Source organism: Eulemur rufifrons, chromosome 6 (genome assembly GCF_041146395.1).
Source record: "Eulemur rufifrons isolate Redbay chromosome 6, OSU_ERuf_1, whole genome shotgun sequence".
In the NCBI taxonomy this organism is placed as follows: Eukaryota; Metazoa; Chordata; class Mammalia; order Primates; family Lemuridae; genus Eulemur; species Eulemur rufifrons.
In genome coordinates this window covers 104,022,669-104,042,689 of record NC_090988.1, presented here as the reverse complement: position 1 = coordinate 104,042,689, position 20,021 = coordinate 104,022,669, and the positions used below count along the sequence as shown (strand labels likewise).

At 67.1% G+C, this 20,021-nt stretch overlaps 1 protein-coding gene across 1 annotated transcript in view; it reads right to left on the bottom strand.

The window, feature by feature from the left end:
* MUC2 (mucin 2, oligomeric mucus/gel-forming) overlaps positions 1-16,803 on the bottom strand; it is a 32,852-nt gene extending 16,049 nt beyond the window's left edge. The window contains exons 1-32 of the mRNA XM_069470675.1: positions 16,728-16,803; positions 15,038-15,308; positions 13,990-14,104; positions 13,604-13,694; positions 13,419-13,528; positions 13,117-13,327; positions 12,855-12,980; positions 12,352-12,469; positions 12,132-12,270; positions 11,850-11,960; positions 11,699-11,768; positions 11,395-11,532; positions 11,136-11,297; positions 10,601-10,695; positions 10,250-10,376; positions 9,688-9,943; positions 9,426-9,478; positions 9,214-9,314; positions 8,806-8,957; positions 8,356-8,494; positions 7,753-7,863; positions 7,491-7,670; positions 7,172-7,411; positions 6,269-6,425; positions 5,874-6,005; positions 5,222-5,369; positions 4,928-4,971; positions 4,390-4,635; positions 2,757-3,318; positions 802-1,178; positions 313-748; positions 61-225 (exon numbers count right to left, since the gene is read on the bottom strand). Of these exons, the coding sequence (XP_069326776.1) occupies positions 61-225; positions 313-748; positions 802-1,178; positions 2,757-3,318; positions 4,390-4,635; positions 4,928-4,971; positions 5,222-5,369; positions 5,874-6,005; positions 6,269-6,425; positions 7,172-7,411; positions 7,491-7,670; positions 7,753-7,863; positions 8,356-8,494; positions 8,806-8,957; positions 9,214-9,314; positions 9,426-9,478; positions 9,688-9,943; positions 10,250-10,376; positions 10,601-10,695; positions 11,136-11,297; positions 11,395-11,532; positions 11,699-11,768; positions 11,850-11,960; positions 12,132-12,270; positions 12,352-12,469; positions 12,855-12,980; positions 13,117-13,327; positions 13,419-13,528; positions 13,604-13,694; positions 13,990-14,104; positions 15,038-15,308; positions 16,728-16,803 (5,459 nt within the window). The remainder of the gene's footprint in view (positions 1-60; positions 226-312; positions 749-801; positions 1,179-2,756; positions 3,319-4,389; positions 4,636-4,927; positions 4,972-5,221; positions 5,370-5,873; positions 6,006-6,268; positions 6,426-7,171; positions 7,412-7,490; positions 7,671-7,752; positions 7,864-8,355; positions 8,495-8,805; positions 8,958-9,213; positions 9,315-9,425; positions 9,479-9,687; positions 9,944-10,249; positions 10,377-10,600; positions 10,696-11,135; positions 11,298-11,394; positions 11,533-11,698; positions 11,769-11,849; positions 11,961-12,131; positions 12,271-12,351; positions 12,470-12,854; positions 12,981-13,116; positions 13,328-13,418; positions 13,529-13,603; positions 13,695-13,989; positions 14,105-15,037; positions 15,309-16,727) is intronic.
* Positions 16,804-20,021: the final 3,218 nt, after the last annotated feature.

The following is a 20,021-nucleotide window of genomic DNA, read 5'->3' as shown; positions in this document are numbered from 1 at the left end:
ATGAGGTCCCTGTGCTGGTGGTACTAGGTGTTGGGGTCGGGATCCCTGAGGTGGTGGGACCAGGAGGTGGGGATGAGGTCCCTGTGGTCGTGGGACCAGGTGTTGGGGTTGGCATCCCTGTGCTGGTGGTACCAGGTGCTGTGAATGGGGTCCCTGTGGTGGTGGTACCAGGTGGTGGAGATGAGGTCCCTGTGCTGGTGGGACCAGGTGTTGACGTCGGGATCCCTGTGCTGGTGGTGCCAGGTGTTGGGCTTGGGAATCCTGTGCTGGTGGTACTAGGTGTTGGGGTTGGTATCCCTGTGGTGGTGGTACCAGGTGCTGGGGATGAGGTCCCTGTGGTGGTGGGACCAGGTGTTCGAGTTGGGATCCCTGTGGTTGTGGTACCAGGTGGTGGAGATGAGGTCCCTGTGCTGGTGGTAAGAGGTGATGAGGTTGGGATCCCTGAGGTGGTGGTACCAGGAGCTGGGGATGAGGTCCCTGTGGTGGTGGGACCAGGTGTTGGGGTTGGGATCCCTGTGGTGGTGGTACCAGGTGGTGGAGATGAGGTCCCTGTGCTGGTGGTAAGAGGTGATGACGTTGGGATCCCTGTGGTGGTGGGACCAGGTGTTGGGGTTGGGATCCCTGTGCTGGTCGTACCAGGTGCTGTGAATGGGATCCCTGTTGTGGTGGTACCGGGTGTTGGGGCTCGGGTCTTTGGGGTGGTGGTAGCAGGTGTGGATGGGGTCTGTGTGGTCGTGGTAGCAGGTGTCTTGGTGGAGGTGGCTGTGGTTGTAGTGTAGGCAGTCGTGCTGGCACACTTACAGCAGTACACGTTGATGGCGTAGTTGATGCAGTAGGCCATGGGAATGGTCCCGCCAGGCTTTTGATTTTCGTTTTTGCACTCCAGCCCCACTGACACATTGCACACCACGGTCTGTCCAAGCTGTTCGATCGGAATATTGGGGTACATGGTGGCTCTGCAGGAGATGTTAGTTGCCCAGCCTTGTCCACAGGCATCTTCAATCAATTCTACATCTCCACCTGATGGCGTATAGTCAGGTTTCCCTGAATCCAGCCACCCAGTCCATTCACAGTCAAGGACACATGGAGTGGTTGTTGGCACTGGGGTGGATGGAGTGGTGGACTCAGGAGTAGGTGTAGCTGTGGATGTTGTAGTAGTGGTTGTCACCGAGGTAGTCCTTTCTGTGGTAATGGGCACAGTTTTTGAGGATGGTGAAGTGGTGTGGGTGGTGCTTGATGGAGGGAAGGGAGTGCTGGTTGGAGGGTTGGGGGTGGTGATGGTTGAAAGGATGGGGGTGTTGGTTGGAGGGATGGGGGTAGTGGTTGGTGAAGGGATGGGAGTGGTGGTGGTTGAAAGGATGGAGGTGTTGGTTGGAGGGATAGGGGTGGTGGTTGGTGAAGGGATGGGGGTAGTTGTTGGTGAAGGGATGGGAGTGGTGGTTAGAGTGATGGGGGTAGTGGTTGGTGAAGGGATGGGTGTGGTGGTTGGAGGGATGGGGGTGGTGGTTGGTGAAGGGATGAGAGTGGTGGTTAGAGTGATGGGGGTAGTGGTTGGTGAAGGGATGGGTGTGGTGGTTGGAGGAATGGGGGTGGTGGTTGGTGAAGGGATGGGAGTGGTGGTTAGAGTGATGGGGGTAGTGGTTGGTGAAGGGATGGGTGTGGTGGTTGGAGGGATGGGGGTGGTGGTTGGTGAAGGGATGAGAGTGGTGGTTAGAGTGATGGGGGTAGTGGTTGGTGAAGGGATGGGTGTGGTGGTTGGAGGGATGGGAGTGGTGGTTGGTGAAGGGATGGGAGTGCTGGTTGGAGGGATGGGGGTGGTGGTTGGTGAAGGGATGGGAGTGCTGGTTGGAGGGATGGGGGTGGTGGTTGGTGAAGGGATGGGAGTGCTGGTTGGAGGGATGGGGGTGGTGGTTGGTGAAGGGATGGGAGTGCTGGTTGGAGAGATGTGGGTGGTGGTTGGTGAAGGGATAGGAGTGCTGGTTAGAGAGATGTGGGTGGTGGTTGGTGAAGGGATGGGAGTGCTGGTTGGAGGGATGGGGGTGGTGGTTGGTGAAGGGATGGGAGTGCTGGTTGGAGGGATGTGGGTGGTGGTTGGTGAAGGGATGGGAGTGCTGGTTGGAGGGATGGGGGTGGTGGTTGGTGAAGGGATGGGAGTGCTGGTTGGAGGGATGGGGGTGGTGGTTGGTGAAGGGATGGGAGTGCTGGTTAGAGGGATGTGGGTGGTGGTTGGTGAAGGGATGGGAGTGCTGGTTGGAGGGATGGGGGTGGTGGTTGGTGAAGGGATGGGAGTGCTGGTTGGAGAGATGTGGGTGGTGGTTGGTGAAGGGATGGGAGTGCTGGTTAGAGAGATGTGGGTGGTGGTTGGTGAAGGGATGGGAGTGCTGGTTGGAGGGATGGGGGTGGTGGTTGGTGAAGGGATGGGAGTGCTGGTTGGAGGGATGTGGGTGGTGGTTGGTGAAGGGATGGGAGTGCTGGTTGGAGGGATGGGGGTGGTGGTTGGTGAAGGGATGGGAGTGCTGGTTGGAGGGATGGGGGTGGTGGTTGGTGAAGGGATGGGAGTGCTGGTTGGAGGGATGGGGGTGGTGGTTGGTGAAGGGATGGGAGTGCTGGTTGGAGGGATGGGGGTGGTGGTTGGTGAAGGGATGGGAGTGCTGGTTGGAGGGATGGGGGTGGTGGTTGGTGAAGGGATGGGAGTGCTGGTTGGAGGGATGGGGGTGGTGGTTGGTGAAGGGATGGGAGTGCTGGTTGGAGGGATGGGGGTGGTGGTTGGTGAAGGGATGGGAGTGCTGGTTGGAGGGATGGGGGTGGTGGTTGGTGAAGGGATGGGAGTGCTGGTTGGAGAGATGTGGGTGGTGGTTGGTGAAGGGATGGGAGTGCTGGTTGTAGAGATGTGGGTGGTGGTTGGTGAAGGGATGGGAGTGCTGGTTGGAGGGATGGGGGTGGTGGTTGGTGAAGGGATGGGAGTGCTGGTTGGAGGGATGGGCGTGGGCGTGGTCCTTGGAGTCGTGGTGGCTGGGGTGTACGTAGGACACAACGGCTTCGGCAGACAGCAATAGACACGTATCTCGTAGTCATAACAGATTCCAAATGGTTCATCGTTTCCAAACTGGTCTTCATTGTTGCAAATGAAGCCAAGTGAGACGTCACACTGAACCTTCTGGCCCAGCTCCTCCCAGCTGAGGTGGGGCTCCGTGGCCGACCTGCACTCGATGTCCTCGGGAGCCAGGCAGACACCCTCAAACGTCTCTCGGTCACCGCTGTCACTGCCACTGTCCGGCTGGTGCTCGTTGATCCATTCGGACCAGTAGCAGCACAGAGCTGGGGGAGCAAAGATGGCATTGGTCACCGTGCTTTGAGGCAGGAACCTCTAGGAGGCCACCGTGACTCAGAGGACTCAGTGGCCTCTGTGACCGTCCCCCAGATCCAGCCCCTCCTTTCCCAGTCATTGCTGGGACCAAACTGTAGGGCCAGGGTCCAGGGCTGGACCCCACTGCCAGCCTCATTTTGCAACTGAAAAACGAGCAGAGAGGAGGGGCCATGCCAGGCCATGCCCAGGCGTGTCACGCCCCGTCTCCAAGCTGCGGCCCGGTGCCCCTCCTCAGCTAGTCTCAAATATTTGTGTCAAAAAACTAAGGAACAAAAGGGTCACCCATTTCCCCGACGAAGCCAGAGGGGGCTTTGTCTCTACTCTGACCACCAAGGTGGCCACCACAGCTGCGCAAGTCCCGGCCCATCGGGCCTGCCCTCCGCACACCCTGCGCAGCCCCCGAAATACACCCATCTTTGCTCCGTGGGCAGGTGCGCCCGCCCTCACGTCTGTGTGCCGAGGGAGCCCGGGACCGTGCACCCTTGCTGCTGGGTGTCAGTGTGAGACGCCGCCCACGTCACTTACGGTGAGTCGTTGATGACACTGCAATGAAGAGGGGGGAAAGAGAGGACATTATTGCCTATGTCAAGGTTTCTAAAAGTCTTTTCTGAATTTTTAAAAGTGTCTTTTTTCCTGCGGCTGTCACCCCCCTGGCAGCGTGTGGGATGGGGACTGCGGTTTCAGCCAGAGCCAACGCAGAGGCACTTAAGGAAATGTCTCCGACTTCCCTAACCCTGAGGGATATTTTCCTGCTGGTTGTCAGAAATGTCCCCAAGTCACCTTCCGCCGTGGTCTGGGCTTGGGGATGTGGACGTGCTGTGGCCATCTCAGCTCACGAGGCCAGGGAATCAGGGGCCACGCCCCCCAGGTCAGAGCAATGCCAGTGCCCTCACCTCTCAGCGATTCCCAGGGGCCAGAGCCTGGCGGGCCCCTGTCCCTAGAAGGGCCGTCTGTGCCGGGGGCCGGTGCTGGGTGCAGGGCAGGGCCAGGCCCAGGACGTCAGGGACATGGCCGGGGCTCACCTGTGCTGGGGGTCGGGGTGGCGGTGGTGGTGGTGAAACTGGTGCTGCTGCCGAGGGTGGTCGTGGTGGAGACCGTCGGGGTGGACGGGCGTGTCGTGGACGGGCGTGTCGTGGACGGGCGTGTCGGGGTGGACGGGCGTGTCGTGGTGGACGCGCAGATGTTGAAGTGCTTCTCCACCGTCCCGTTGGGCCCACAGGTCTCCCAGTAGCAGAAGACGCCATCCTGGGTCCAGTTGAAAATCTTCCCTGGGGTGAGAGGGAGCGAGAGGTGGGGACAGCCGGGCACACCCCAGTTCTACCAAGTGGCAGACAAATGCCGTGGCGGGACTCCAGCCCCAGAGCCGCCCCGGAAACAGGGCTCCCATCAGAACAGACGCTGGCCCACAGGGCACCCGCTCCCCATAAGAGGCAGGCGTGTCTCGTGAGCTCCAAGACAGCCGCGTGGCAGGGGTCCCACGGGGCACCGCCTGGGAGGAGAGACCAGCCCCGCCCCAGTCCTGGCTGCCCCGGCCGGGGCCCTGGTCCGCGGCCCCCTTACCTTCCTCGGGCCGGCAGACGATGTGAGAAGAGTCGGTGCACACGCTGCAAGGCAAGGGCCACGGCTGCAGGGGCCTCCCCGCCCCGGCCTCCCCGCCCTGCACAGACAATGCTTCCCCTGCCGCGAGTGCGGCCCAGAGACCCCCACGCTGCCCCGAAAGACAGCTCCTAAGGAGCCCACCCCTGGGTTCCAACCGGGGGCAGGAAGGGAGCAAGGCCAGGCAGGAGACGCCAGCCTGCCAGGACAGGACGCCAGCGGAGGGCTCCCAGGCCCCCGCCACGTGGGCTTAGGTACCAAGACTTGCAGATCTCCTCAGTGGGAACCGACTCTCCCGGTAGGTAGCGAGTGTCTTCCACGTAGCAGCCACACTTGTCCCCGGAGACACACTTCTTCAGGTCCTCGTCATAGATGGGCCTGTCCTTAGGGCATCGGGGGTAGCAGCCTGGGGGGGTGCAGACACAGGGCTGGGACCACCGCAGAGGAACCCCGTCCCGCAGACCCACCCGTCGCCACTGCTCCCAGTGTTCTTCAGCCAGGGGTCTCCCAGTGGGCCTGCTGGGGGGCAGCCCGGCCCTGCCCAGCCCCTGAGCCACGCCCAGCCCACATCCCTCCGCACGGTGGAGCACTCCTTCCCCACCTTGCTCCTTTTCGGCACAAGTTCCCAGCTCAGACGCCCACAGAGGACCCCCAGACCTGTGTCTGCAACACCCCCCCGCCTGGCTGCACACAGCACCCCAACTCCTGACGTCTCAAGAGTTTGCCCGTCAAGCTGCTTCCTCCCTGAATCTGCGACAAGGTGAGCCTGGCCCCCACGGGCCTCGGGGACGTCTCTCCGGGTGTCCCTGTGGGTCTCCAGACCGCACTGCCTTCCGCCCCACACGGGCCGGGCCGGCTGGCCGTCACCCCCCGGAGGCTGTGCCCCACGTGGGCTGCTGGTGCCGCTCACCCTCCAGGTAGGACACAGAGATGTTGGAGTGGATGCCGTTGAGCGTCCTGCAGGTCTCGAAGCTGCGGTTCCCGCACGGCTCGTAGTGCCACTCACACTCGTGCGGAGGGTTGTAGTAGTCGCAGAACACGGCTGGGGACAGACAGGGGCGGGTCAGACTCGGAGGGCGCAGGTGGGCGCCAAGGTGAGAGTGAGGCTGGCTGGGGGCCGGGGGCAGCGGCGCATCAAGCTCTCTCCTGCCAGCCCGGGTCCCTCCGTGGCCCTGGGGAGTGGGGGAGGGGATGGATGACAGGCACCCGACACGCGCTCGCTGGGTGGGCCAGGAGTGCCGCCAGCCCGCCGCGTAGCAGCCCCTCCCCCCATCAGCCCTGAGCCCAGAACAGGTGGGCACTCACGGCACAGGTCCGGCGTCCTCCAGAACACGCAGGCCCCCTCCTTGGTACACTGCTGGGCGTAGGAGGCCACAGCGGAGCAGAAGCACTCACAGTCCCCGCCCGTGTCGCAGGAGCACGAGTCGTGCACGCAGGCCTCGTAGAAGGCCGTGGGGTCCACCTGGGGGAGGACTTCAGTGTGCCCGGGGCCCACGCTGCCTTCACAAGGCCAGAAGTTCAGGACCCTGCGGCTGGCCCTGCTCCTGGGATGGGCACGTCACCCGGTACCAGCCTCCCAGGGCCCCCAGCAGCGACGTCTGGACGACCGTGGCTGTACAGACCTGTCACCCAGCTTCTGGAGCCCCGCGGTCCTCAGCTATAGGACGACAATCCCAAAACCCACCCGCCTCCCACTGCCCTAGCTGAGAGCCGGGGCCTTGGTGGGCAGTGGGTCCTTTCTCCCTCCCAGGTGAGCCTGGGAGCCTAGCAAGGTAGCGGAGGCTAGGGGTCCAGCCAGGGGTCTCAGAGGAAGGGCTGGTCATATGGTCACCTGTCCAACAGACACAGGACAGAGCCAAAGCTGGAAGGCGCTTGCAAGGTACCTTGCCCACAGAGCCCTCGGAGAAGCAGCCCCGAGCCCGACCCCACCCACAGCCGTGCCTATCTCATTAGCATGCCATGGCCCCACCCATAGTCATGTCCTTCTCATTAGCATGCTGCGGCCCCACCCATATCCTTCTCATTAGCATGCCATGGCCCCACCCATAGTCACGCCCTTCTCATTAGCATGTTGCAGCCTCACCCATATCCTTCTCATTAGCATGTGATGGCCCCACCCATAGCCATGTCCTTCTCATTAGCATACCTTGACCCCACCCATAGCCACGCCCTTCTCATTAGCATGCCCTGGCCCCGCCTGTGCCCCACCTTGCTGTGGCAGGCGCTGAACACGCTGCTCTTGAGGATGCTGCACTGCTTCTCGGCCCAGGCCTGGCGGTGCGGGTTCAGGCTGCAGGGCTCGGGGACGCTGCTCACGTCTGGGCAGCTGGAGGCCTCTTTCCAGCTGTTCCCAAAGTCCAGCTCGCTGCTGACCACCATGTGGTCCCGCGTGGTGAAGTCGTTGCTGGAGCGGTAGTCAAAGTTCCCACACAGGCCACACACGGCGCCCTATGAGGGACATGCTCAGCTCGGGGACGGGACTGCGGGGCAGGGAGGGGCGGGCAGGGGGGAGGGCGGGGGCGCCCACCTCGTAGGACGGAGCCAGCTTGACAAAGACAGTGGTCTTCTTGTCCCAGATGACGATGACGCCAATGCTGGCCTCCACCACCAGGTACTGGCCCACCTCTCGCGTGGTGTAGGCCACGTGGTGGCCCACGTCGCGCTGGATCACCACACGCTGCTTGTCTTCCAGCTTCAGCTCTGTCCTCTGCCCAGAGGAGAAGGCCGGTCACTGGCAGGCCCCAGCGTCCCCGAGGGCTCCAGGGTCCCTAGGGGCTGGCAGCACTCACCCCCAAGAAGATCTTGATGGCCTTAGAGCAGGTGACACCCGTGGTGCCACAGGGGACGTTCTCAGTGATGACGCTGAAGGAGCCCAGCGAGGAGTTCTGGCCGCAGTAGTCCTGGGGCCACGGGGCAGCGTCAGCTGCAGGGGCCCGGCACACCCCAGCTGGCAGGGCCGGGCAGCCTCCCGAGGAGACAGACCCTGGCCCGCCCTGCCCGGTCTGGGGGGCTGCGCCCTGACTCGGACCCCACCAAGCCTCAGCCCCTCCTCTCTTGGCTGGGGACCAGGAACTGCGCAGGGGCGTGGGGCTTAGAGCACCGTGTGGGCAGCCGCCTGGCCCCAGCCCTCCTTGACCTGTCGTAACTCCCACCATAGGCCCCTCAGTCCCCACGCTGGTCTGTCAACCCCACCCTCCCCACGCACCCACGGGGGGGGGGGGTCACAGCGCGAGGGGAGGGGCGTCATCGTGCCCTCCCCCACTGCTGGAAGGCCGGATCCCCGAGGGCTTGGGCTGGGGCCCAGGAAGGGCCGGCCCCTCCCACGTCCCAGGGCTCCATCGTGGACTGAGGGCCACACTCAGGGGCGGACTGGGCCGTGTCCGTGGCCTCACCTGGACAGCCACGTAGGAGCAGTGTCCGTCAAAGTCGTAGTGTTTCCCGTCAAAGGTGATGTAGTGGCCACTCCCGTAGATGGCGCAGGAGCCGTGGCACACAGACTGGGTGCACACCCAGCGTCCTCCCTGGCAGGTGCTGAGGACAGGAGAGGAGCCTGAAGGGACCTGGGGGCCAGGCCCCCACCCCTGCTCAAGCGGGGCCTGGACGAGACCCCGGGCACCACCGTGTGGACGGCTTCCCAGGCAGCCCACACAGGACACCTGCAAGCACCCAGCCCAGCCCCGCAAGCGGCACCAAACACACCCACCTTGGCTCCGGGGCCAGCGGCAGACACAGAAGACCACCCTGCCATGGGGGCCACCACGTGATCCCACAGGACCCAGCAGACCCCACAGGACAGGTACCTGCCCCTTGGTGTGTCCTCGGTGGCCGCCAGGCCGGCTTACCAGCTGTTGCAGTCCACCGTGATCTTGTCCCCCGGGGAATACACGTCTCTGTTGTGGACGCAGGGGCACTCCTCCTCCACCACGCAGCCGCCACGGCCGTCGTCCATCAGCCCGTCGGGGCACACGCAGCCGCTGATGCACTCGGTGTGGTACTGAGGACAGAGCGGGCCGGGCTCAGCGGGCGGGTGACGCCACAGCCTCTCCGGGGCCGGGACGAGGGAGAGGTCCTGGCCCCGTGCCCGGCGGGCCCACAGGCCTCCACGTCCCTCCCAGGGGCAGGGGGATGTCCACAGGAGTCGGCACCCAGGCCCCGGGGTGGGGGGCGCAGCATGGGAGCCCCCCTGCACCCTCACGACAGGCCCAGACAGCAGAGACCCCCGCCCGCCCACGGCAGCCCCCCCCACGCACATAGCCGGCGGCCAGCGTCTGGCAGCTGATGGGCCGGGGCTGCGTGACGGCCAGGGCGGTCAGATTGTTGCAGTCGATGTAGATCTTCGGGTCCGCACAGCCTGCAGGACGGAGGGGCTGTCTCAGCTCAAGCGGCAGGTGGGGGGTTCAGGCAGGTGGGGGTGGGGAGCGGGCCTGGGCACGTGGCGGAGCAAGGGGCGGTGTCCACTCACTCTGCCCGAGCAGCTTGACCTGTGCGCAGTGCAGCCTCCCGTTCCGGCAGACGCTGTGGGGGGGTGGGCGGTGAGCGGGCTCAGGCTTCGTCCCCGTCCCCGGGCAGAGCGGCCACAGGAAGTGCCACTGCCCGGGGCGGACGCGAGCCCAGCCTCTCTCAGAACCGCCCCCAGGTGTGGCCTCCCGGGTCTCTGCTCGGGGCAGAGTCGGACGGACGCCCCGGCCCCCACGCCGCGCCCCTTCCCAGGTCCCAGCACCCACCATCGCTCGTCCTGCCTCACGACCACGTCCCCCGCCTCCAGGTAGAGGCCACGGTGGTAGCAGGAGCACTGGGCCAGGGACACACAGTGGCCCTTCTCGTCCAGGAAGGTGTGGTCGGGGCAGCCGCAGCCGTCCACAGGCACAAAGCCCTGCAGGCAGTGGGCGTCGGGGTCGGAGAGGGCACGGCAGGTCTGCTGGCAGGTGGTCAGGTTGTACAGGAAGAGCTGCGAGCTGGCGCAGGAGTCCACGTCGCTGTCTGCGGGCACCACGCGGCTGGCGTGAGGGCAGCAGGGACCTGCCCCCAACTCCCACCCACAGGCTGTCCCTGAGCCCCCACTCTGCCCGGAAGGGCCCAGGGGCCAGGGAAGGCGGTGACCTGGGACCCCCGGCTACGAACTCAGCTGCCACAGCTCGGGGCTCGGGTCCCTGTGGTGTCCCTGCCCCTTTGTCTACTCCTGACCAGTGAAGCTGGAAGCTGGGCCGCCGGCAGCAGGGAGCTGCCCCCGTCCCCGCACCACCCAGAGGCAGGGTCCCCGGGTCTCGGCGAGCAGCCGGCACTCACTGCAGACATCCTCCCTCCAGCCCCACAGCGTGACGCCCTTGGCGGCGCAGGCGTGTGCGTAGGAGGACAGGGCTGCGCACAGGCAGTCTTCGTTGTTCTGACAGTTGCACGTGTCGTATTTGCACCTCTGGGGGCAAAGCAAAGCGGACGGTGACGTGCGGAGGTCAGGTGTGGCCCCAGCACCCCCGAGCGCAGGCAACACTCACACACGTGCCGGCACTCACAGACGTGCACACACACACACACACACACGCACACGCTCAGCTGCTGGCAGGCTCAGCCAGGGCTCCAGGGACGCCCCGATGGCTCTCGGGACCCTGCCCGGCACAGGGCGGGTGTGGCCCCACCCACCTTGTAATACTCGGTGGGGTCCACAGCCGAGTGGCACCTGCCGAAGGCCGTCTCTGTGTTCTTCAGGAGGGAGCACCAGTGCTCGGCGTAGTTGGCTGAGGGCGGGGGGCAGAGCCTCAGCCGGGGCTGGGTCCCCAACGTCCCCTGGGTCTGGCCTCCCGGTGGCCCAGGCTGGCGCGGACGTTGTCCCCTCTGTGGACCCAAGCCCAGGCCCCTCCCTCTGGGCAAATCTCCAGGCAGCTTCAAGCAAGATGGCCCCCCACCTCCGGCTCTGGAGCCTGAGGGGCCTGGCATCCGGGTGACGTGTGACGGGGCAGCAGGGTCACGCTGCTGTGGCACCAGGCCAGCGCCAGGACCAGGGACACCACCCGGCAATTAGCAGCCCTGCTCCTCTGCCGGGTCACCTGGCAGGTGCCACCATGAGTCACCATAAACCAGCCGCCTGGCGGGAAGCAGCAGGAAGGCCCGCGTGGAGGGCACCCCGCCTCCCCACCTCACCGCGCCCTCGTCCACGGGGCAGGCCGGGCCTCACCGCTCTCCACGCTGAGGGTGCAGGGGTCGTCCAGCCAGTCCTCCTTGTCCTCACAGCTCGACTGGGCCTTCCAGGTGTTGGCGAAGCCGGCCCCTGTGGCCTCCACCAGCCCGCCCGGCGTCTGGAAGTCGTCACCTTCCAGGCCGTTGAAGTTCCCGCAGAGGCCTGAGGAGGCAGGACAGGGCTGGGGCGGGGCCGGGGCAGGCGGGGGCCAGGCCCCCCGGGGGGCCCTGCAGGCGGCAGGCGGGGCGGGGCCACTCACCCTGCACCTGGCCCTGCGCGTCCTGGTCCAGCGTCAGGAAGAGCTGCATGACGGGCGCCAGCTGCACCTGCAGCCGGAGGCCGAAGGCCGTGCTCACGGCGATGTGGTTGGAGGACGGGCGGAGCACCGAGAAGCTCGCTGCGGGGAGGCACAGTGAGGGGGGCGCCGCGGCTCTGGGTCCCTCGGCAGGAGGGGCACCCTCCCACTGCCCCCAGCGGAGGCCCAAGGACAGCGGGTCTGCCAGACGCCACTGGCCCCTCCCCGGGCCCACCCGCCAGCCTCCCCGCGGATCCGGGCCGCTCACCAGTCACGTGGGGCGGCTGCATCTCCAGCTCGTTCAGCAGCACGGAGCCGTCGGACCTGAAGGTCACCACCTGCGGGGAAGGCCAGGCTGCGAGGGGCTGTGGGGGCTGCGGGGCCCCCGGGGCGCTGGGGTTGGGGGTAGGGGGGCTCACGTTCTTCTGGTCGTCAGCCAGCAGCAGCAGCGTCTTCAGGCAGGTCTGCTGCTCCGTGGAGCCGCAGGGCGCCAGCTCGCCCAGGAGGGCGTAGGAGCCGTTGTTGTCATCCTGTGGGGAGGGGCGGCGTTGCAGGGGCCAAGGGCCGGGTGGGCAGGCAGCCCCCCAGCCTGGGCCCCAGCGTGGGTTTGGGGGACGCTGCTTCCCAGACTCCAACCCAGAGCCACGTCCAGGGCGGCCCTGGCTGCCGCCAGCCCCACACCCCGGCCCCGGCCAGCCCACCTTGGCCAGGACGTAGTAGCAGTCTCCGTGGAAGGTGTACTTTTTCCCATCGAAGGTGGTGATGTGGGCACCGCCCTCCAGGGCGCAGGTCCCAGGGCACGGCAGCTCTTTGCACTCCCAGCGGCCGGCACTGCAGACACTGTTGGGGGGGACACAGGCTCAGCGCTCGGTGGCGGCTGCCCCGGCCCTCGCGGTCCCCGAGCCCAGGCGCGAGCCTCACCACTGCTCGCAGTCGCTGGAGACCTCCTGGCCCGGCGCGTACTGCTGCCCGTGCAGCCTGCAGTGGCACTGGCTGGCGGGGATGCAGCCGCCGCCCGTGACGTCGTCGTACACGGTGCCTGGGAGAGCCAGGGACGCGGCGTGACCCCAGCCGCCCCCGCCTGCAGGCACCTCTGCCCTGTGGGCAGACACCTGCGGTTCCCACTGCCCTCAGGCCAGGGGCAGGTGGCGACCAGGACGGCCTGGCCCCTCCTCAGCCTCCCTGAAGCCAGCGCTGCGGGAGGGTCTTGCCCTTGGTGCCGTCCGTCGGACCTGCCCCTGGGATGGGGGGGCCCGAGAGGGGGGCAGAGGCACTTCCCGTGCCAGCGCTGCCCCACCGTCCAGCAAAGCCGCCCCGCAGTGAGGTGAGAGCCTCAGGCCCAAGGCAGCAAGGCCACCTGTGCACGGGCCGGGATGGTGGCCTGGGGCAGCGCCCCTCCTCCCGCCCAGCTCCCGAGCGCGCACCTTCTGGGCAGAAGCAGCCGTCCATGCGGTGCTCCTCGCACAGGCTGCTGACCTCCAGGTGTGAGCAGCTGTCCCTGCAGGGCGAGCCGCTCTCCAGGTAAACCATGTTGTAGGGGCAGCTCTTGGCTGGAACGGCAACGGCAGCGGGGTGAGCCGGCCGCGGGGCGCTCGGCATCGGGCTGCCCTGCCCGGGGGCAGAGGCCACCTCGGGGTGCGGGCGGGGAGCTCCCCGGGGTCCCGCCCGCAGGGGCGCGGCGCTTACCGCACAGCGTGTCGTTCCTCCAGTTCCCGGGCTGGCCGCCGGCGTGGGAGCACTGGCGCGAGAACTCGGCCACGGTGCTGCAGATGCAGCTGTCCCCGGCCGCGCACCCGCACTGGTCCTGCACGCAGGCGCTCACGTACGGCTCCCGCGACACCAGGTCCTGGCAGGCCTCGAAGGCCTCGAGGGTCAGCAGCCTCTCGCACTCGTCACGCTGGGGACAGAGGCCGGTGGGCAGGCTGCTCGCGCCCCCCGCTCCGCCCAAGGGGTGGCCGCCAGGGCGGGGGCCGCGGCCGGAAACTCACGTGCTCGGAGCAGGAATCGGTCTCCGTCGCCTCCTCAGGGTCCTCGCACTCCTCCTCCGGCGTGTTGACCTTCTGCATGTTCCCAAACTCCAGGGCGCTGAAGAGCACGCCTGGGGGAGCACAGCCCTTCAGCGGGGGCCGGAGCCGCAGCCGCCCCGCCCCTGCCCGCCCGGCGCCGGCCTCACCGTCGGAGATGAACTCGGAGTAGGACTGCAGCCCGTTGTAGTCGCCGCACAGGCCGCAGGTGCTGTTCCCGAACTTGCTGTCCAGCTCCAGCTGTGCGGGGAGCGGCCGGGTGAGCTGGCTTGGCCAGGCCCAGGGGCCAGGGCCACCAGCGGGACCCCACAGACTTGCCCCTTGTTTGGGCTGCAGCCGGGTGGGGCGGGAGGGCCGGGCTGGGCCACAGAGATGCCTGGCAGGGGTCACGGGGAGGGCCCCGCCCAGGCCCGCGCTAACCGAGTGAGGCCAGGCCTGCTTCCGCTGCTGACCCTCGACCCCGGCTGCGGGGTCCTGCCCCACCCCTGCTCTCCCTGGAGGTCCCCGTCCCCGGCTCCTTGCCGCCGGCGCCCACCGTGAGCGAGTCCTCCTGGTCCCACATGAGGGTGAGCCCGACGCGGGAGTAGACCTTGGTGTAGACCTCGTTCCGCTCGATGAGCAGCCCGGAGCTGTAGTGCGGGGTGCTGACCCTGGGGGCACAGGAGTCTCTCGCACCGCAGGGCCACCCGGCCGCCCTCCCCGCCAGGGTCCCGCTGCCTGGGGGCTCTGGGGCTGCGAATGTCACGCGGGCATCCGGTGCGCACAGCGTGTGCCTCACAAGTGCATCCTGTGTGCCTCACGTGTGCTGCGGGGCACCAGCCCGGCGGGCCAGCTCCCACCCGGGGCTGTAGCCGTGGGGCGAGGTGGGGGGGCCCACGGGCGTGGGCAGGGAGCACCTGTCCACCCCTCTGGGCGGAGCCAGCCCTGCAGAGCTCTCCTGCCCCGGGGCCCTGTGCTGGGCACGGCCATCCCTGGGGCTGAGGGCACCAGGTCTGGGGGAGGAGGGGGCCGGACGGCCCAACCGCATCCAGGCCCCCTGAGCGAGGGCCACCCCCCACGGGTCTCCGACCCCTGCCTGCCCCGTGGCCCCCAGGGCCGACCCTGCAGCTGCCAGGGTGCTCACCCCAGCCCCTGCGCCTCACCCCACGGCCCCTGCTCCCCCCAGGCAGCCTCGGGCAGGACACAGACCCCCCTCCCCGCCCCCCACCGGGGCAGGAAAAGGGCGAGTCCTGCAGGTGGGACAGGAATGTGCTATTGGGCCTCATTGTTGCAGAGACAATCCGGGAACAATAGGTCTGCAGCGTAACTCTAGCCAGGGGAGGTGCACACGGCCAGGACCGCAGGCGGCCCAGCCGGGTGGGCTCCGGGGGCAGGGGCTGCAAAGGACCCCCAGGACCGGTCAGGCCCTCGCCTGCTGGGCCGGGCTCAGCGGTGTTTATTGAATGAATTAGTGACCTGAACCCAGAGCTCGAGGCTCTCCTTAGAGTGCTGGGGCAGAGGGGGTCTCAGGGGCGGCGCGGGGACACGCTTGCCCGCGGGAGCCGTCACGCCCCGGTCCTGGGATCTGGGAGGGCCCCACTCACAAGGCCCCGTTCACCACGGCCAGCTGGCTCGTGAGGTAGACGGCGTCGTCCCTGAGGGTCAGCAGCACAGACTTGATCTGCGGGAGGCCCCCATCCTGGCTCTCGGCCCGCTTCAGGTGCACGGAGAACTCCTTGTAGGAGTCCCTGCAGTCGGACGCGAGGTTGTACTCGCAGAGGCCGGGGAAGCGGAAGATGTCGCCGTCGAAGGTCTTGTAGTGGAAGTCGCCCCAGGTGCTGCAGACGTTGTGGCCGTGGTTCTGGCTCCGGCCGGCTGGCAGAGCAGTGGGAACAGGGCTGAGTGTCCCCTGTCCCCGAAGCTGCCCTCGGAGGCCCCCCCACCTGACGCACCCGACCCGCGGCCTGCCCCGGCCCACCCACCGCGTCCAGCAGGACAGGGCCGGACCCTCAGAGGCTGCCCGCACCTCGTCCATCCCCAGAGCCAGGACCCCCGACGGCCTGTCCCTGGCTTTGCACTCGGCTCCCCCCGACCACCCTGTCCCTGGCTTTGCACTCGGCCCCCTCCCACCACCCTGTCCCTGGCTTTGCATTTGGCCCCTCCCCGACCACCCCGTCCCTGGCTTTGCACTCAGCCCCCCCGACCACCCTGTCCCTGGCTTTGCACTCAGCCCCCCCGACCACCCCGTCCCTGTCTTTGCACTCGGCCCCCCCGACCACCCCGTCCCTGTCTTTGCACTCGGCCCCCCCGACCACCCCGTCCCTGTCTTTGCACTCGGCCCCCCCGACCACCCCGTCCCTGTCTTTGCACTCGGCCCCCCCGACCACCCCGTCCCTGTCTTTGCACTCAGCCCCCCTGACCACCCCGTCCCTGTCTTTGCACTCGGCTCCCCCGACCACCCTGTCCCTGTCTTTGCACTCGGCCCCCCCGACCACCCCGTCCCTGTCTTTGCACTTGGCCCCTCCCCGACCACCCCGTCCCTGGCTTTGCACTCGGCCCCCCCGACCACCCCATTCCTGTCTTTGCACTTGGCCCCCGACCACCCCGTCCTTGTCTTTGCACTCGGCCCCCCCAACCATCCTGTCCCTGTCTTTGCACTTGGCCCCCGACCACCCCGTCCTTGTCTTTGCACTCAGCCCCCCCGACCACCCTGTCCCTGTCTTTGCACTTGGCCCCCGACCACCCCGTCCCTGGCTTTGCACTTGGCCCCCGACCACCCCGTCCCTGGCTTTGCACTCAGCCCCCTCGACCACCCCGTCCCTGGCTTTGCACTTGGCCCCCGACCACCCCCTCCCTGGCTTTGCACTCGGCCCCATGGGACAGGAGTCTCTCCCGCCCCGGGGGCTGGGGGTCTCCCGTCCTCTGTCCACACTCTTTCCCAGCTGAGGTAGGCCTGCACCAGGTGGACAAACAGCCCACTCTCCAGAAGGGGCCGTGTTGGCCTTGGCCGTCCAAGTGTCCCTGGGACTGTGGCCCCCTGAGGGGTCCTGGCCACCCATGTCCCCCACACGCCCGAAGACAGCGGCCTGGCTGCTGTTTCCACCTGGCACTGGGCCCTGGACCCCACTGGGCCCCAAGGGGATGGGGAACCAAAGACCCATCCTCACCCCCCGCCCCGAGAGTCCTCAGGGGTGACCCAGCCGTAGCCCCTCAGGCTGTTTTGGTGCCCTTGGGACCTCCCCAGGGGCTGGGGTTGCCTGCGAACATTCTGCCACCCCTGCCCGGCCCCCTCACCTTGCTGGGACTCCGAGCCGCCGGCCGCAGACAGGGCCAGGCAGACGGCCACCAGGCGGGCCAGCAGCGGGCCCATGGTGGCTGGCACGGGCGGTGCGGGTTGCGACCCAGGGCCGGGGTCCAGGCCTTTTATGCCCCAGTGGGAGGGCGGGGAGGGGCGGGCGTGGGTGGGGCGTTTGCCACATTATCTAGAAAACAGCTGTGGGGAAATATTGACTCAGGTTATCTGAGGTTTATCTCTTTACAGCTTCCCAGGTAAACTCACGGCAGCCCCCTAACCTAACACACGCCCAAGGGGGAGCTCCGGTCTCTCCCAGCTCCTAGCGGGACCAGGCCCCGTGGGGCCAGGGGACCGGCGTCTAGCAGAAAGCATGTCCTGCCAGGCTCTGTAGCCCTCCACGGCCCCCAGACGCCAGCCGGTGCCCCCAGCAGGGCCCGGGCCAAGTGAGGTGCTCCTGGGGGCCCCACCCGGTGTTGGCTGCTGTCTCCTCTTCCGGAACCCCCCTTGCCGAGCAGTGTGGGCTGAGACGGCCACAGGTCCCCCAGGCCTGCTCGGGCTCCTGTCACTCTTGGGGCACGAGCAGGGCAAGAAGCTTCCCGAGGACAGGGAGGACATGGCCCCTGAGGGGTCCCGGAGGCCGCGCTGACCCCGTGGGCGGCTCGCTGAGCTCTGCCAGCGGTCCCGGCCCCTCTAATCCCCTCCCTCCCCGGCTGAGCCAGTTTGTGGAATTACATGTAATTGGAACTCGGGGAGAGCCCGCCTGGCCAGAGCTCGCCCGCCGGAATCCGGGGGAACTGGCTTGCCGCGGGGAGTGCTCGTCGACTGCTCTTCCTGGGGCCGAGGTGGGGCAGCTGCCAGCTCTCACTCGGGGGTCCTGCCGGGACTGCTGCGCCGCCCCCCCGCCACCGAGCGCAGGCCGAAGTCCCCCCCCCCCGCCCCCGGCTGCCTGGAGACGCCTCGCGGACCCGTGTGGCGTCCAAGCTTGTACCAGCCCCAGACGTGCGACCGCGGCCAGCCTGGGGGGCACAGGCAGACACCACCCTGCAGCTGGTGGTCAGCGGAGGTCAGGGACCCCCCCCTCCACACCCTGCGTTCCCGAAACAGACGTGCTCCTGAGCTCAGTTTCCAGCCTTGGCGAGGGCGGCGAGAGAGCCCGGAGCGCGGGGTCTCCGATCCGCCGCAGCACGCGTGCCGGCCGAGTGGGAAAGATTCCTCCCGGGCCGGGGCGCCAGGCCCCTTCCCCGGACCTCCCTGCTGCCGGGACCGGCTCCTGCACACAGTCAGTGACGCTTGCTCCGGCTCCTACACACAGTCAGTGACGCTTGCTCCAGGCCTTTCCTGGTGCTGCTCCGAGCCCTGACGCCACCTCCTGCTCAGGCCCCTGCGTCTCCCAGCCACAGCCAGGGGCCGAGGCCCACAGATGGGCCCCACCCTGCAAAGACATCAGGGACGAAAGTGCCAGGAGCCCTCGTCCCCTTCTGCTGTGCCCACTCACACCAGGCCTGGGGTCTGTCCTGCCGCCAGGACCTGGGCACATTGGGGAGGCCCAGTGTGTGGCTGAGCCAGCGGGAGCGCAGTGGGCGAGACTCTGGTCACCGCGGCCTGATGGGCCCCCACCCGCCATCTTCTCCAGCACGAGGTCCCTGGACCCCATTAGCGAATGCAGTGGGCTCTCTGCGCCCAGCCCCACGCTGGGCTGCCCGCCGTCAAGCTCATACGGGGCCCCTTCTGGGACCCTGCCGTGGGCCAAGAAAGGTGTTAGAGTCAGACCCTGGGCCTGGGCCCCACCACTGACCCCCGCAGAGGATACTTAGGGGTCACCTTAGATCAGGGAGGACCCCCCGTCTCAGAGCCGGGGAGGACCCACATTTCAGAGCCAGGGAGACCCCCCTCTCAGACCTGGGAGGACCCCCCTCTCCGACCCTGGGGTGGGAGGGGCCGTGCTGGGCCCCAAAGTGAAAGCCTCCCTGACCAGCACCCGGGCTCAGCCGCATCATCCGGGCCTCGCTCGGCCAGCTGCGAGGCCGTCCAGGCTGAGAAGGCCTAGATGCTTTGATTCCACCAGCGCAGCATGAGATACCCACACATGAGGCGATGGCTGTCCTCTGTGCGGTGGGAGGGCGGCGGCCACTGTCATCCTGGGGACCCCCCACCATCAGCCTGCACACAGGGGCATGAGGGGCCTCAGATGGAGGAGAATGGGGGTTTCGGCCACTTTGAGGACCTGCTTGGTGGTGCCGCTCTGTGTGGCCAGGCTGAGGTGGCCGAGGCGGGGAGTGACGGCCCGCCAGCCGCAGGCCGGACACCACCGAGCAGGGAGCCGACTGCCCGCCCAGGGCTCAGCTCGGAGCACCCCCACCCGGAGACAGGGTCCCGGCGCCCTTACCGCCCCCAGCCCGGCCCCACGCCCGCTGTGTTTGCCCTGACAAGACACTGTTGCCAAGGGCTGCACGGAATTTACAGCCCAGCCTGCAGGGAGGAGGCAGACGTCACACAGGTGCCTCAAGTGACTGTCCCACCATGGTGTGTCCACAAACCTGACTCATCAGGAGGCCGGGGTGGGGAGGAAGGAGGAGGAGGACGGAAGAGGGAGAGGACAGGGAGGAGGAGGGGAAGAAGGAACGAAGGCTGGGGAGGGAGAGAAGAGGGGCCCACACCTGCCAGGGAGAGCCAGGACGGCTGGTATGTCCCCAGCTGTGGTTCTGTCCCTCACATGGTGGCCAGTGGTGTGTCAGCACGGCTGGGCCGTGGTACCATGCTTTGGCTAAACCTAGTCTAGACGCTGCTGCGAAGGTGGTTTTCAGACGTGAGCAGGTGACGCTTCCTGCTGTGCGGGGGCCTCGCTCGCTCAGTCGACGGCCAAGAGAGAAGCCCGAGGTCCCCCGGGAAACAGGGCACCGGCACCGCGCTCCGACGGCCTTCTGACTCCAGCCGCAGCACCCACCCTCCCTGGTGTGCAGCCTGCGGGTCCGCACTGCGGATCAGACTGGAGCCCCTACGATCACGTGAACCAACGGCGCACACACGCACACACATGTGTGCACACACCCACACGCATGTGCGCATAGGCACATGCATGCACGCACACACACACACACACACACACCCTATTGGTTGTCTCCCTGCAGAACCCTAACACACCCTGCATGGCCCCAACCCCCCCACAGGATGGGCGATAGTCGTGGGCTCGGCTTTGTGGAGAGCCCCCCCCAGCCCACACTGCAGCTCCACAAACGCTGTCCCCACAGCCGCTCTGTCCCCCATGCTGGGCTGGCCCCCACATGGCCCACGTG